A 10,150-nucleotide genomic window follows, 5' to 3' on the forward strand; every position below is an offset into this window, starting at 1 on the left:
TGAGGACATTATGGTTGAACCACAAAAATTATGTGGATAATATAATATCATATAAAAACCAATTTATATAATAAAATTACTCTTCAACATGAAAAGCTTATAATTTTTAGTATATTCCATTTTTTTTATTTGAATTAAGTTTTACTTTGTCTATAATTTTTCAATGGTGTTAGTTATTGAAAAAAAAGTCTCTCAACTTTTTTTGTAAAGTTTATAATACTAATATGGTTTTAAGATAAAATGGGAAATTACGATTTATTCCAAATGAAGAAAAACAAATAAGTCTTAATATTAATGTAAAAAAGAGGAAAAAATATAAATACTCTTCAAAAAATAACAAGAAATAAATTACGTGTCAGAAAATAGCCAATCAGTAAATTATTACGTCATGTAATTATTAATAACAACTTACTAAATAAACTCTTAAGATAAAATATAAGAAATATCTTTGCTTAAAACTTGATCTTTATTATTTTAACATAAAACTACTAAATGCGATTAACCAACCTTAGTATTTTATTGCTGATTTTTTTTATGACATGCATTTTCTTAGTCATGGAACCAAAGATATTCTCCTTATTAATAAGTCCAAATTCCAAAATGATTAAGAAAGATAACTTTACTCAAAACATTGAATTAAAAAATAAAACAGTGGAAATCAAAGAAGAAGAAGAAGAAGTGGAGGAGGAAGTGGAGGAACCAATAGAAATTAACTACATTCCACCTAAATTTACTTTTACTGAAGAAGAATTAAAAAACCATCCAGCTCAAAATCCTAGACTAATAAGGTCTTCTTATCCTGGAGTTAGCAATATTCGATTAAATTATGAAGGTAAATGTGGTGAACACTTCAAATATCCACCACATACCACACGAGATATTGTTTTTGGTGCTTTTGAAGAATATAGTAACAATTCTCCTGAACAAGTAATATTCAGAGAAAAAATAGCTAGAACATTAGAAATTACTAGGACAACATTATCAAAAGCTAAGTTTGTTGTATGTTATAAGGGAAATCTTAGTGGAGCAATGGAAAAATTATTTAAATATTATAATGTTGAACTAATTAAAGCACCAGCAAAATATGATCATTTTCATATTGCTAATGCAAGATTCTTTTTATTCTATGATTATATGATGAAACATCGTTCAGAGATTGATAGAGTTTTAATGATTGATCTTAAAGATATTTATGTTTTTGCTGATATTTTTGCAGCAGTAGATCCAAATCAATGGGTTATGATGAGTGAATGTTTTGACCATAGATTTTGTCTTCATTTAGGAGAAGGTCAATGGCATAATGAAAAATTGAGAGAGTTTTATGGAAATCCACCATTACGAGAGTGGAGAAAATTAAATGTTGTAGAAATTAATAGTGGATTGCATATTGGAAATATAAATAAAGCAATTGAGTTCTGTGAATATTACATTTCTAACTTTGATATAAAATATTGTGATAGATGGGCGTATGAACAACAAATGACTAATGTAATTATATGGACAAAACCCAATAAAATTAATGCTGTTGTAATAGACAAATGTGATCAGCTTATGTGTTTCCCTGCAGGATTACCAGCAATCTTTTCATTTTCAAATTCAAACTCTATTCGTTATGCTAAAGATGGATGTTCACCAATTGTTCTTCACAAAGGATTACCACCACTTTGGGAAAGATTTTATAATTTTGAAAATAAAATAAATTAATTGCAAACAAATATTAATTATAATTATTAATAATTGATTTGATAGTCAAAAATCATTTCATTTTTAAAAATTCAAAAATGAAAGAAAAGAATTAATTTGTTTTAGTATTTTCATGTGAGGTAAATATTTGTTCTAAAGTAACACCACTGTGTGAAACTTTCTTTTTATTTGGATTACATACATTTAAAAATCCTTTGTATGTATATCCAACAAATGCAAGATTCTTTGTATCTTGAGGTGATATTTTAGCGTCAAAACTTTCTTCTTCTTCAAAGTCTTCAAAATTACTTGTATCAAACATAGAGCTTAGTTTGGGAAGATAAGGAGGTGTATTTTTCTCAACACAACTAAAATCAAATCCTTTAAAGAATGGATGTGCTTTAATTTCTTCAATAGAACTATATCTTTTATTGACAGGACAAATAAGATGATGAATAAGGTCTTTAACTTCATCACTTAAATCTAATCTTGATGGAAATTTATAAGATTCTGGATAATTAACAATCTTTAAACACGTTTGTACTGCATCATCACTTAAAAATGGTGGAAATCCACATACCATTTCAAATAAAATACATCCAATACTCCAATAATCACATTCTTTACCATATCCTACTCGTTCAAATACTTCTGGTGCAGTATAGTCAGGTGTTCCTACAACAGAATATACTAAATCACGAGAACGATGTTTATAATCATGCATTTGTTTCATAGTAGTTACACCAAGGTCTACTTTTATTTGTTCTTTTTGTGCTTTTTCAATAAGACTTTTTAATGTAATAGAAGTATCAATTCTATGAAATCCAGTACAAAGTCCAAAATCAGTTAATTTAATATGACCATCATATCCAATCAATATATTGTCTGGTTTAATATCTCTATGAATATAACTCAGTTTGTGAATTGAGTCTATAGCAAGGAATAACTCTGCAATATAAAATCTTGCCATTTCCTCTGTAAAGATATCTTCTTTAATTAATAATGACATCATATCTCCTCCTCCTAAATATTCCATTACAATATATAAATATTCTTCGTCTTGAAATGAATAATACATTTTAACTACCCAATCATTTGTAAAATGTGTTTGTGCCAATATATCTCTTTCAGCCCTAACGTGTTCAATTTGTTTTCTTTCAATCATATCTTTCTTTTTCATTAATTTCATGGCATATACTTCATTTGATCCTTTTCTAACAACAAGTTTAACTTCTCCAAATCCACCTCTTCCAATAACTTTGATAGTTTCAAAATCTTTAGGTGATAATTTTGCTCTCATAAATCTCATATACTCACTTTCTTTTTCATTTAATTCCTCTCTCAATTCATTTTTATCTTTTTCACTTAAATTTGAATTCTTTAGATAATTCTCTAATATTTCTTTTCTATTTTTTCTTTCTTCAAGATATTGTGTTTGTTGTTCTCTTTGTGCAACAATTTTCATCTTTGCTTCTAAACTAGCATCAAGTGTGTGTTGAGATGGCGTTATACTCATTTTATTTTTTTCATTTTTTCAAAGTTCTTTTAACTTTTTTTATTTATTATTTTTTAATATTTTTTGTTTTATAAGTTTATTTTTTTGTTATTATTCTTGTTAAACGAATTTGTTAGTTTAATTTGTCAAAGAAAACAAAAATGAAAAGACTTGTTTTAATTCTTTTTTTCCTTTGGAAGTTGACAGAATGAATGGTACAACGGTCCAGTACCTTTCATGATATCCCTTCTAACATCAAGACATCTTAAATAATTTGCACGAACTTCATGACTTTCTTTGTCAACAACACTCTCTTTACTCCAAAGCCTTTCTGCAATAGCAGAATATCTCTGGAAAACTCTGTCAAAGAAGTTTTGTTCATCAGTACTTTCTCCCCATGAGCAGCCTTCACCTCCTAATACATTTTCCTTTTCTGATGATGAAAGTGATTTAACAGGATCATTGTCATACATATCTCTATTAGTCCATACCCACATCGAATGGGTATTAACACAAGTGCTAGAATCATAACTATTACATAATGGCATTTGTTTATCTAAATAAAATCCTGCGGAAAAGATTGCTTTATAACCAGAATTAACAACTTGTTGAAGTAATCGAATATCATCCCATACTTGAATAATAGTATTTTTATCATCATTTCCTTTTTTAAATACTTCTTCCCATACAACTGGATGTTTACCATTATGAATTACCTGTTCTTGTGCATATTTATTAAAATATCCCTCTAACTCTGTAAGAGAATTGAGTCCTTTTGATTTCATGAATTTTTGAATGTCACTATATTCCTTTGACTTTGACCATCCACTTGTCCATACTTCATCACCTCCAACATGGACATAATCAGTACCAAATGTATCGGATAATTCCTTCATTAATGCGTCAATGATTGGGAATGTATTTGGATTAGCTGGATTTAATGAAAGGACATTCTCTCCATATCTCATTGATGTACTAACAATATAATCCCAACAATTAGCAACTACACCTGGATATCCAAGATTCCATGATGCTGTATGTGCAGGTGTGTCAATTTCTCCATAAACAATAACACCTCTATTAGCACCATATTGTGCTAATTCTCTAAGAAAAGATTGTGTGAGAACAAAACTTTCGTCATACATTCCTTTTTGATGTAACAATGGATATTTCTTTGACTCAAAGACAAATGTTTGTGCATCACTTAAATGAATATGCAAAACATTTGCTTTAACTGATGCTAATGTATCAATAATTCTTTTAAACATTAAAGGAGATAATGGATTTCTTGAAGGATCTACCATTAATCCTCTCCATTTAAATCTTGGTGCATCACTTATTTTAATTGGTAATTGTGAAATTACAAATTTGTTTGATGAAATTCTAATTAATTGAAGTAATGTTTCAAATGCATGACGTGCACCATATACTGTAACTGCTTTAATGGAAATACTATTAGTAGTAACTTCAAGAATATAACTTTCATCAAATCCAATTTGTAATTTTGGCATAGGATTTGAAGAAGATAACTCTACAACAACATCAGTTATAACACTTGAAACTGATGGAGTTATTCTTGGTAAATCTATCTCTTTAAACAATGATACTTTAAAATCTTGTAAACCTGTTTATTGTTGTAAAGGGAATGAAATGGTATGGTTGAAGTTTGATTTAAGAAAGTTAATGCAATAGCTCATGGTGACTTCAATTGAAATGATACTGAGCCAATTGATTTTTGACATTCAAACCATTCCAGCAAAGACTGTAGAGATAAATATAATAAAAAAGAATATATGCCTAACCTTTAAAACAAGAAAAGATATAAAAGAAGATGACAAGATAGTCATAAAAATGAAAAATAAAAAACAGTTAAAGATGATTTTTATTTAAAATAACAAAGCTACTCCATCAGAATTGATGGATGAAGTTGGTTGTGATTAAAGAATGCATTGACAGCTTTTTTAATTTCATCAACCTTATTTCTGTCTCTAGCATAAACCCGTTTAAATTGAGTTTTAGTTTCTGTAGGATAAACGGTTGGAGGGGTTAAGTAACAAAATTCTTTTGAGTCGTTACTTTCAATAAATGGAATTTTATTCCAATTATATTCACGAGCTAAAACAATACTTTGGTTATCAACAATGATGTCTTCAGGTCTTAAGTTTGAAGCAGCACAGCAAATTTGCTCTGGAGTTAGGTCATTTAATAAAAGTTTATTTTCTTCAGTTTGAATAATTTTTGAAACAATTTGATAAAAATCACCTCGCTCGACTCTATGAAGAATAGCTTTAGCCTTCTGTAACTCTGGCTTTTCAGTAAATCTAATTTGGTCAACTATACCATCATCTAATTGAATAAATTTATCTAAGTCATTTGGGTCAGATTGTAATAATGGAATATAATTATATGACTCAGCCAATAAATCAGTAAACATCAATTCAACAGAAGTAGCATCATCATTCAAATAGACGTCACTATATAAACTATACCTATTAGTAAAAAATGATGCAATATCACTTCTAATTTCTCTGAAATAACAAATATTGTTATTTACTATAGCACAGTTTTGGATAATTTCTTGAACTTTAAAATGAAGTGGTAAATTAAGATGATGTGAATCTCTTCTAAGATAATCTAATCTATCCACATCAATACCATTTTCTTCATTACTAATAATTTGTCTTCTCCAAGATTTGTCACAATCTCCTTCATTAGTAATAAGTGATTTGACTATTTTAATTTCTTCTTCAGTTAAATCAATTTGGTTTTGATCAACTATACGGTGAAAAATTTTAGCAGACTGTTCTTCATGATTAAAATGAATGTTCCTTGCCTTCATTAGTCTTTCATATAAATGACTAAAAGGTCCATGTCCTAGGTCATGGCAGAGTCCAGCAATTTCAATAAGTTTTGCATCTTGTGAAGTGACATAATCATTTTTGTCTACCTCTTCTTTTTGGCATTGTTTTATATTGAGCTCACGAACCATTTTATTTGCCAATTGAGCAACACCTAGAGAATGTTCATATCTCGTATGAGTACCAGATGGAAATACATAATGTGCAGTTCCTAGTTGTTTGATTCTTCTAAGCCTCTGAAACTCTATTGTTTTAGTAATTGTTTCACAGTCACATGATAACCTTTCATTGTAAAAGTTCTCAGTTTTAATATTTGACTGTCTTCTTTTAATTATATTAGGCTTTACCATTTCACATGGACTTCTTTTCTTTGGAGTCGAGACTGGTGTTTGAGACATGGTATATTCTTTCTATTTTTTCTTCATCTTTTTCTTTTTTAAATTCTTTTTTTTTTTTGAACTTTTTCTTGAAATAAACCCTTTTCTATTTTTTTAGACGTCATTTTATTTTTTAACAAAATAAATTTTTATAACATAAATCAATTTAATTAATCTTGTTCCATTGGGGTTATAGTCAAATTTGTTAAATATTCATGAATGGCATTTGAAGCTCTATGAGCATCACCAACTGCATCAACAATTGATTTTGGACCAGTAATACAATCCCCAGCTGCATATAAACCATTAATGCTTGTTTTATAATTTTCATCGACTTTTAATGTACCATATTGAGTTAGTTCTACTCCAGGACAACACCCTAAATCTACAACTTGTGAAATGGCTTGAATAACCATATCACAGTCAATAACAAATTCACTGCCTGGAATTGGAACTGGTGCAGCTCTTCCAGATTCATCTGACTCTCCTAATTTCATTTTAATACATTCAATTCCTTTAACTTTTCCATTCTCATCTCCAATAATTTTAGTTGGATTACATAATGTCATCATAGTAACTCCTTCTTCCTTTGCTTCTTCTATTTCTGATGATGAAGCTGGCATCTCATGTTCTGATCTTCTATAAATAATAAATGCTTCACTTCCGAGTCTTCTTGCAACTCTAACAGCATCCATAGCAGAAAATCCAGCTCCAACTACTGCAACTTTCTTTCCAATTGTTTTTCTAGCAAAAGTATTAATTGATTCAAGATATGGAATAACATGTTCTACACCAATAAGATCTTCTCCTGGAATACCAAGTACTTTTCTTTTTAATGTTCCAATTCCTACAAAGACTGCATCATATTCGTTAAGTAAAGAAGGAATATTATCAACTTTAGCATTTGTTCTAAATTCAATTCCTAATCTTTTAATTCTATCAATATCTTCATCTAATTTATCTCTTGGAAGTCTATATGGTGGAATACATAAAATCATCATTCCTCCTAATTTATGTTTTTGTTCATAAACAACAACTTTATGTCCTTTTAATCTTAAGAAATATGCAGCAGCTAATCCAGCTGGTCCAGACCCAACAACAGCAACTTTTTTACTAGTATCTGGTGCAATGTCTATTTTAATATCTTCTTCATTTGCATAGGTAATTGCTGATCTTTTCAACTCCATGATTTGAAGCTCTCCACCCCTCTTTGCTTTTACACAAGTCTTTTCACAATAATGTGGACAAACTCTTCCACATATATGTAGTAATGGCATATCCTTCAATATGACATTTGTTGCTTCATTAAATTCCCCTTTCTTTAAATGAATAATATATTCTGGAATATTAATATGAGCTGGACATGTTGGTACACATCCTGGTTTTTTACATCCAAGACACCTTGATGCTTCTTCTATTGTTTCTTCTTTAGAATAACCAACAACTACCTCCTTCCAATCGTTAATTCTTTCTTCAGGATTTCTTTTTAGGACATGTGTAATGTTGAAACTCTTCATTTAATTGAATTGATGAGTTGACAATTCTTGATGTTTATATGTTTAGAAACGAAGTGAAGAAGATATTTTTTATGTATTAATACAAAAATATTTAAGTGATATTCAGGAATTATTATGTAACTTTTTTGTATTTGCACTGTAATTCAAAGATTATTATAATTAACCTCAGCTATATAATGTTTTATGTTCTTGTCCCAATGCAGTTAATTCATTCTATCAATTAAAAAACATGAACGTGTTTATTGACTAACCAATAAAACGAGATGAGAAGGTCCATATCTGTCCATTGAATCTTTTGGTAAAACAATGTTATCTTTAACTGTTTTATAAAACATATTTTAAACTATGTTCTAATTGAAACTTCAAACTCTATCATATGAATTACCAAAATTTTCATTTCAACTCTCTCGGACATGAATTTATTATTTTTTAACTTATAAAGTATATTCCTAAAATAATAAAGAAATAAATAAAAGTGTAAATAGAATTAAATTTTATTATTCTTATATCATTAGAAATTCATCTCATCATTATTTTTTCTTCTAGTAATTCTAAGGCATATTTTTATGATAATATCGATGTTCATTTACATCCATCATAATTTTAATGTTAAGTTTTTAACTTCTTTTACAATAGCATTTTCAATTTTGTATTTAACTTTTAATACTTTATGTATTTATTCAATTGACTCAAATTTATTATTCCATTTATTTTAATATTTATTATTTCTCTACTTTCATTGGCATATTCTTTATTTCTTTATTCATAATTATTTTCTTCAATTATCTCAATTATTATTGTGATACACAATATTCATATCATATATTATATTACTTTTATTCTTTTTATCTATTACTTATATTTATCTTTGTATTTCACTATTTTTATATTGTGTTAATGAATATTTCCAGTTACTTATTCTCATTATACTTAAATTTAATTCATTTAATGTTATAATGACATTATCATAATTGATATATCTTTCATTCCACGAGGTGATTTGTTTTATTTTCAATTCTCTTTATTTAATATCACCTGTGTTTCATATAACGATTTCCAATATTCTAAAGTAATATCGTTATTTGGGTATATTTCATTTTTTGGGTCTTTCTTCCTTATTCTAATTTTCTTGTTAGAATCAAACATGATTTTATTTGTATTGATTCTGATTATTTCATCTTTATTAAATTTAATTCTTTCTTTGATCATTGTCATCATATATTTTAGGTACTTTGTTCTTTCTAGTGCTTTAACTTTTATTCCTTCTTCAGAATATTCTTTTAATTTCATGACGCACTTTATTCTGTACAATTTCATTGACTAAATCTTCTAGTCTATTAATTTTCTTTAGGATTTCTTTTGTTTCATATCAAATTTGTCTCTTATTATTTTATTTTGGAGATAAAAGTATATAATCATTGAAATCCTTTTCATATCATCTTGCAGATCCTGCATTCTGCTTCCTGACCATATCCATCTATTATTAATTTCCATTATCAATCGGTCAGCTTCTTTTCATTGAAAGTAGTAATTAATGTTTGAACATTTTTCTATTTTCATTTCTTTCACTTTATTGATGAGAGTGTTAAGGTATTCTTCATCAATTTCTGTAGAGTTATTTTTTATTATGATGTTTTTTATTATTGAATTACACTCTACTCTTCTTTATATTATATCATTTACTTTCATTTTAATGTACCGTTTAGTACTTTCTTTTATTTTATGTGATATTTTAATATATTTAATATATTCTTTTTCATTATTGACATTAATGTTTATTACTTTTATTATACTTTCAATTTGTTCCCATCTTAATTTCTTATATAATTTCTTGTTTAACCAATTAATTGCAAAAACAATACAACACTTCAATTAAAATTCTATTTCTTTCTTTTTTTGTATTTCTTGTATTTTCATTATGTTTTGTTTGTTATTTATTATTCTTACGGTTTTACATCTATCATTTCTTTAATTTGGATTTTTGTTTTTAATTTCTTCTTCATTTGTTTTAATGTCTTTTTCTTCAATGTCTTTTGTCTTTTTCTTTAATTTCTTCTTTAGTTTTTTTCAATTATCTTATTCTTTCTGATTGAATATACTTCTTGTTGAATATAATACCATCTTTTCCTTTTACCTTCATATTTTTTGAGTATTTCTTCATACTCTCGTTTGTTCAATTTACTTCCTATTCTTTTTATTCTTTCTTGTATCTCATTTATT

At 27.5% G+C, this 10,150-nt stretch overlaps 5 protein-coding genes across 5 annotated transcripts, besides 3 other annotated features; 1 reads left to right on the forward strand and 4 right to left on the reverse strand.

Annotated features, from left to right (window-relative positions):
* Positions 1–600: 600 nt before the first annotated feature.
* On the forward strand, positions 601–1,704 carry EHI_110480 (uncharacterized protein; the record flags this gene model as incomplete). Its single annotated transcript, XM_651901.2, has 1 exon — positions 601–1,704. The coding sequence occupies one exon, from the start codon at positions 601–603 to the stop codon at positions 1,702–1,704; it is 1,104 nt and encodes a 367-aa protein (XP_656993.2).
* Positions 1,705–1,795: 91 nt separating this feature from the next.
* On the reverse strand, positions 1,796–3,199 carry EHI_110490 (protein kinase, putative; the record flags this gene model as incomplete). The annotated part of the gene is made up of 1 exon (XM_001913387.1): positions 1,796–3,199. One exon carries the CDS (start codon positions 3,197–3,199, stop codon positions 1,796–1,798), a length of 1,404 nt encoding a protein of 467 aa, XP_001913422.1.
* Positions 3,200–3,354: 155 nt separating this feature from the next.
* EHI_110500 (beta-N-acetylhexosaminidase, putative) lies at positions 3,355–5,028 on the reverse strand (the record flags this gene model as incomplete). Its single annotated transcript, XM_001913388.1, has 1 exon — positions 3,355–5,028. The coding sequence occupies exon 1, from the start codon at positions 4,687–4,689 to the stop codon at positions 3,355–3,357; it is 1,335 nt and encodes a 444-aa protein (XP_001913423.1). The 5' UTR covers positions 4,690–5,028.
* Positions 5,029–5,078: 50 nt separating this feature from the next.
* EHI_110510 (uncharacterized protein) lies at positions 5,079–6,434 on the reverse strand (the record flags this gene model as incomplete). The annotated part of the gene is made up of 1 exon (XM_651904.1): positions 5,079–6,434. One exon carries the CDS (start codon positions 6,432–6,434, stop codon positions 5,079–5,081), a length of 1,356 nt encoding a protein of 451 aa, XP_656996.1.
* A 149-nt stretch (positions 6,435–6,583) lies between these two features.
* Positions 6,584–7,930, reverse strand: EHI_110520 (glutamate synthase beta subunit, putative; the record flags this gene model as incomplete). The annotated part of the gene is made up of 1 exon (XM_651905.1): positions 6,584–7,930. The coding sequence occupies one exon, from the start codon at positions 7,928–7,930 to the stop codon at positions 6,584–6,586; it is 1,347 nt and encodes a 448-aa protein (XP_656997.1).
* A 460-nt stretch (positions 7,931–8,390) lies between these two features.
* Positions 8,391–8,817: a repeat region.
* Positions 8,818–8,834: 17 nt separating this feature from the next.
* Positions 8,835–9,862: a repeat region.
* Positions 9,810–10,150: part of a repeat region that runs on past the window's edge.

Source organism: Entamoeba histolytica, genomic scaffold, assembly GCF_000208925.1.
Source record: "Entamoeba histolytica HM-1:IMSS scf_1104750517953 genomic scaffold, whole genome shotgun sequence".
Lineage (NCBI taxonomy): Eukaryota > Evosea > Mastigamoebida > Endamoebidae > Entamoeba > Entamoeba histolytica.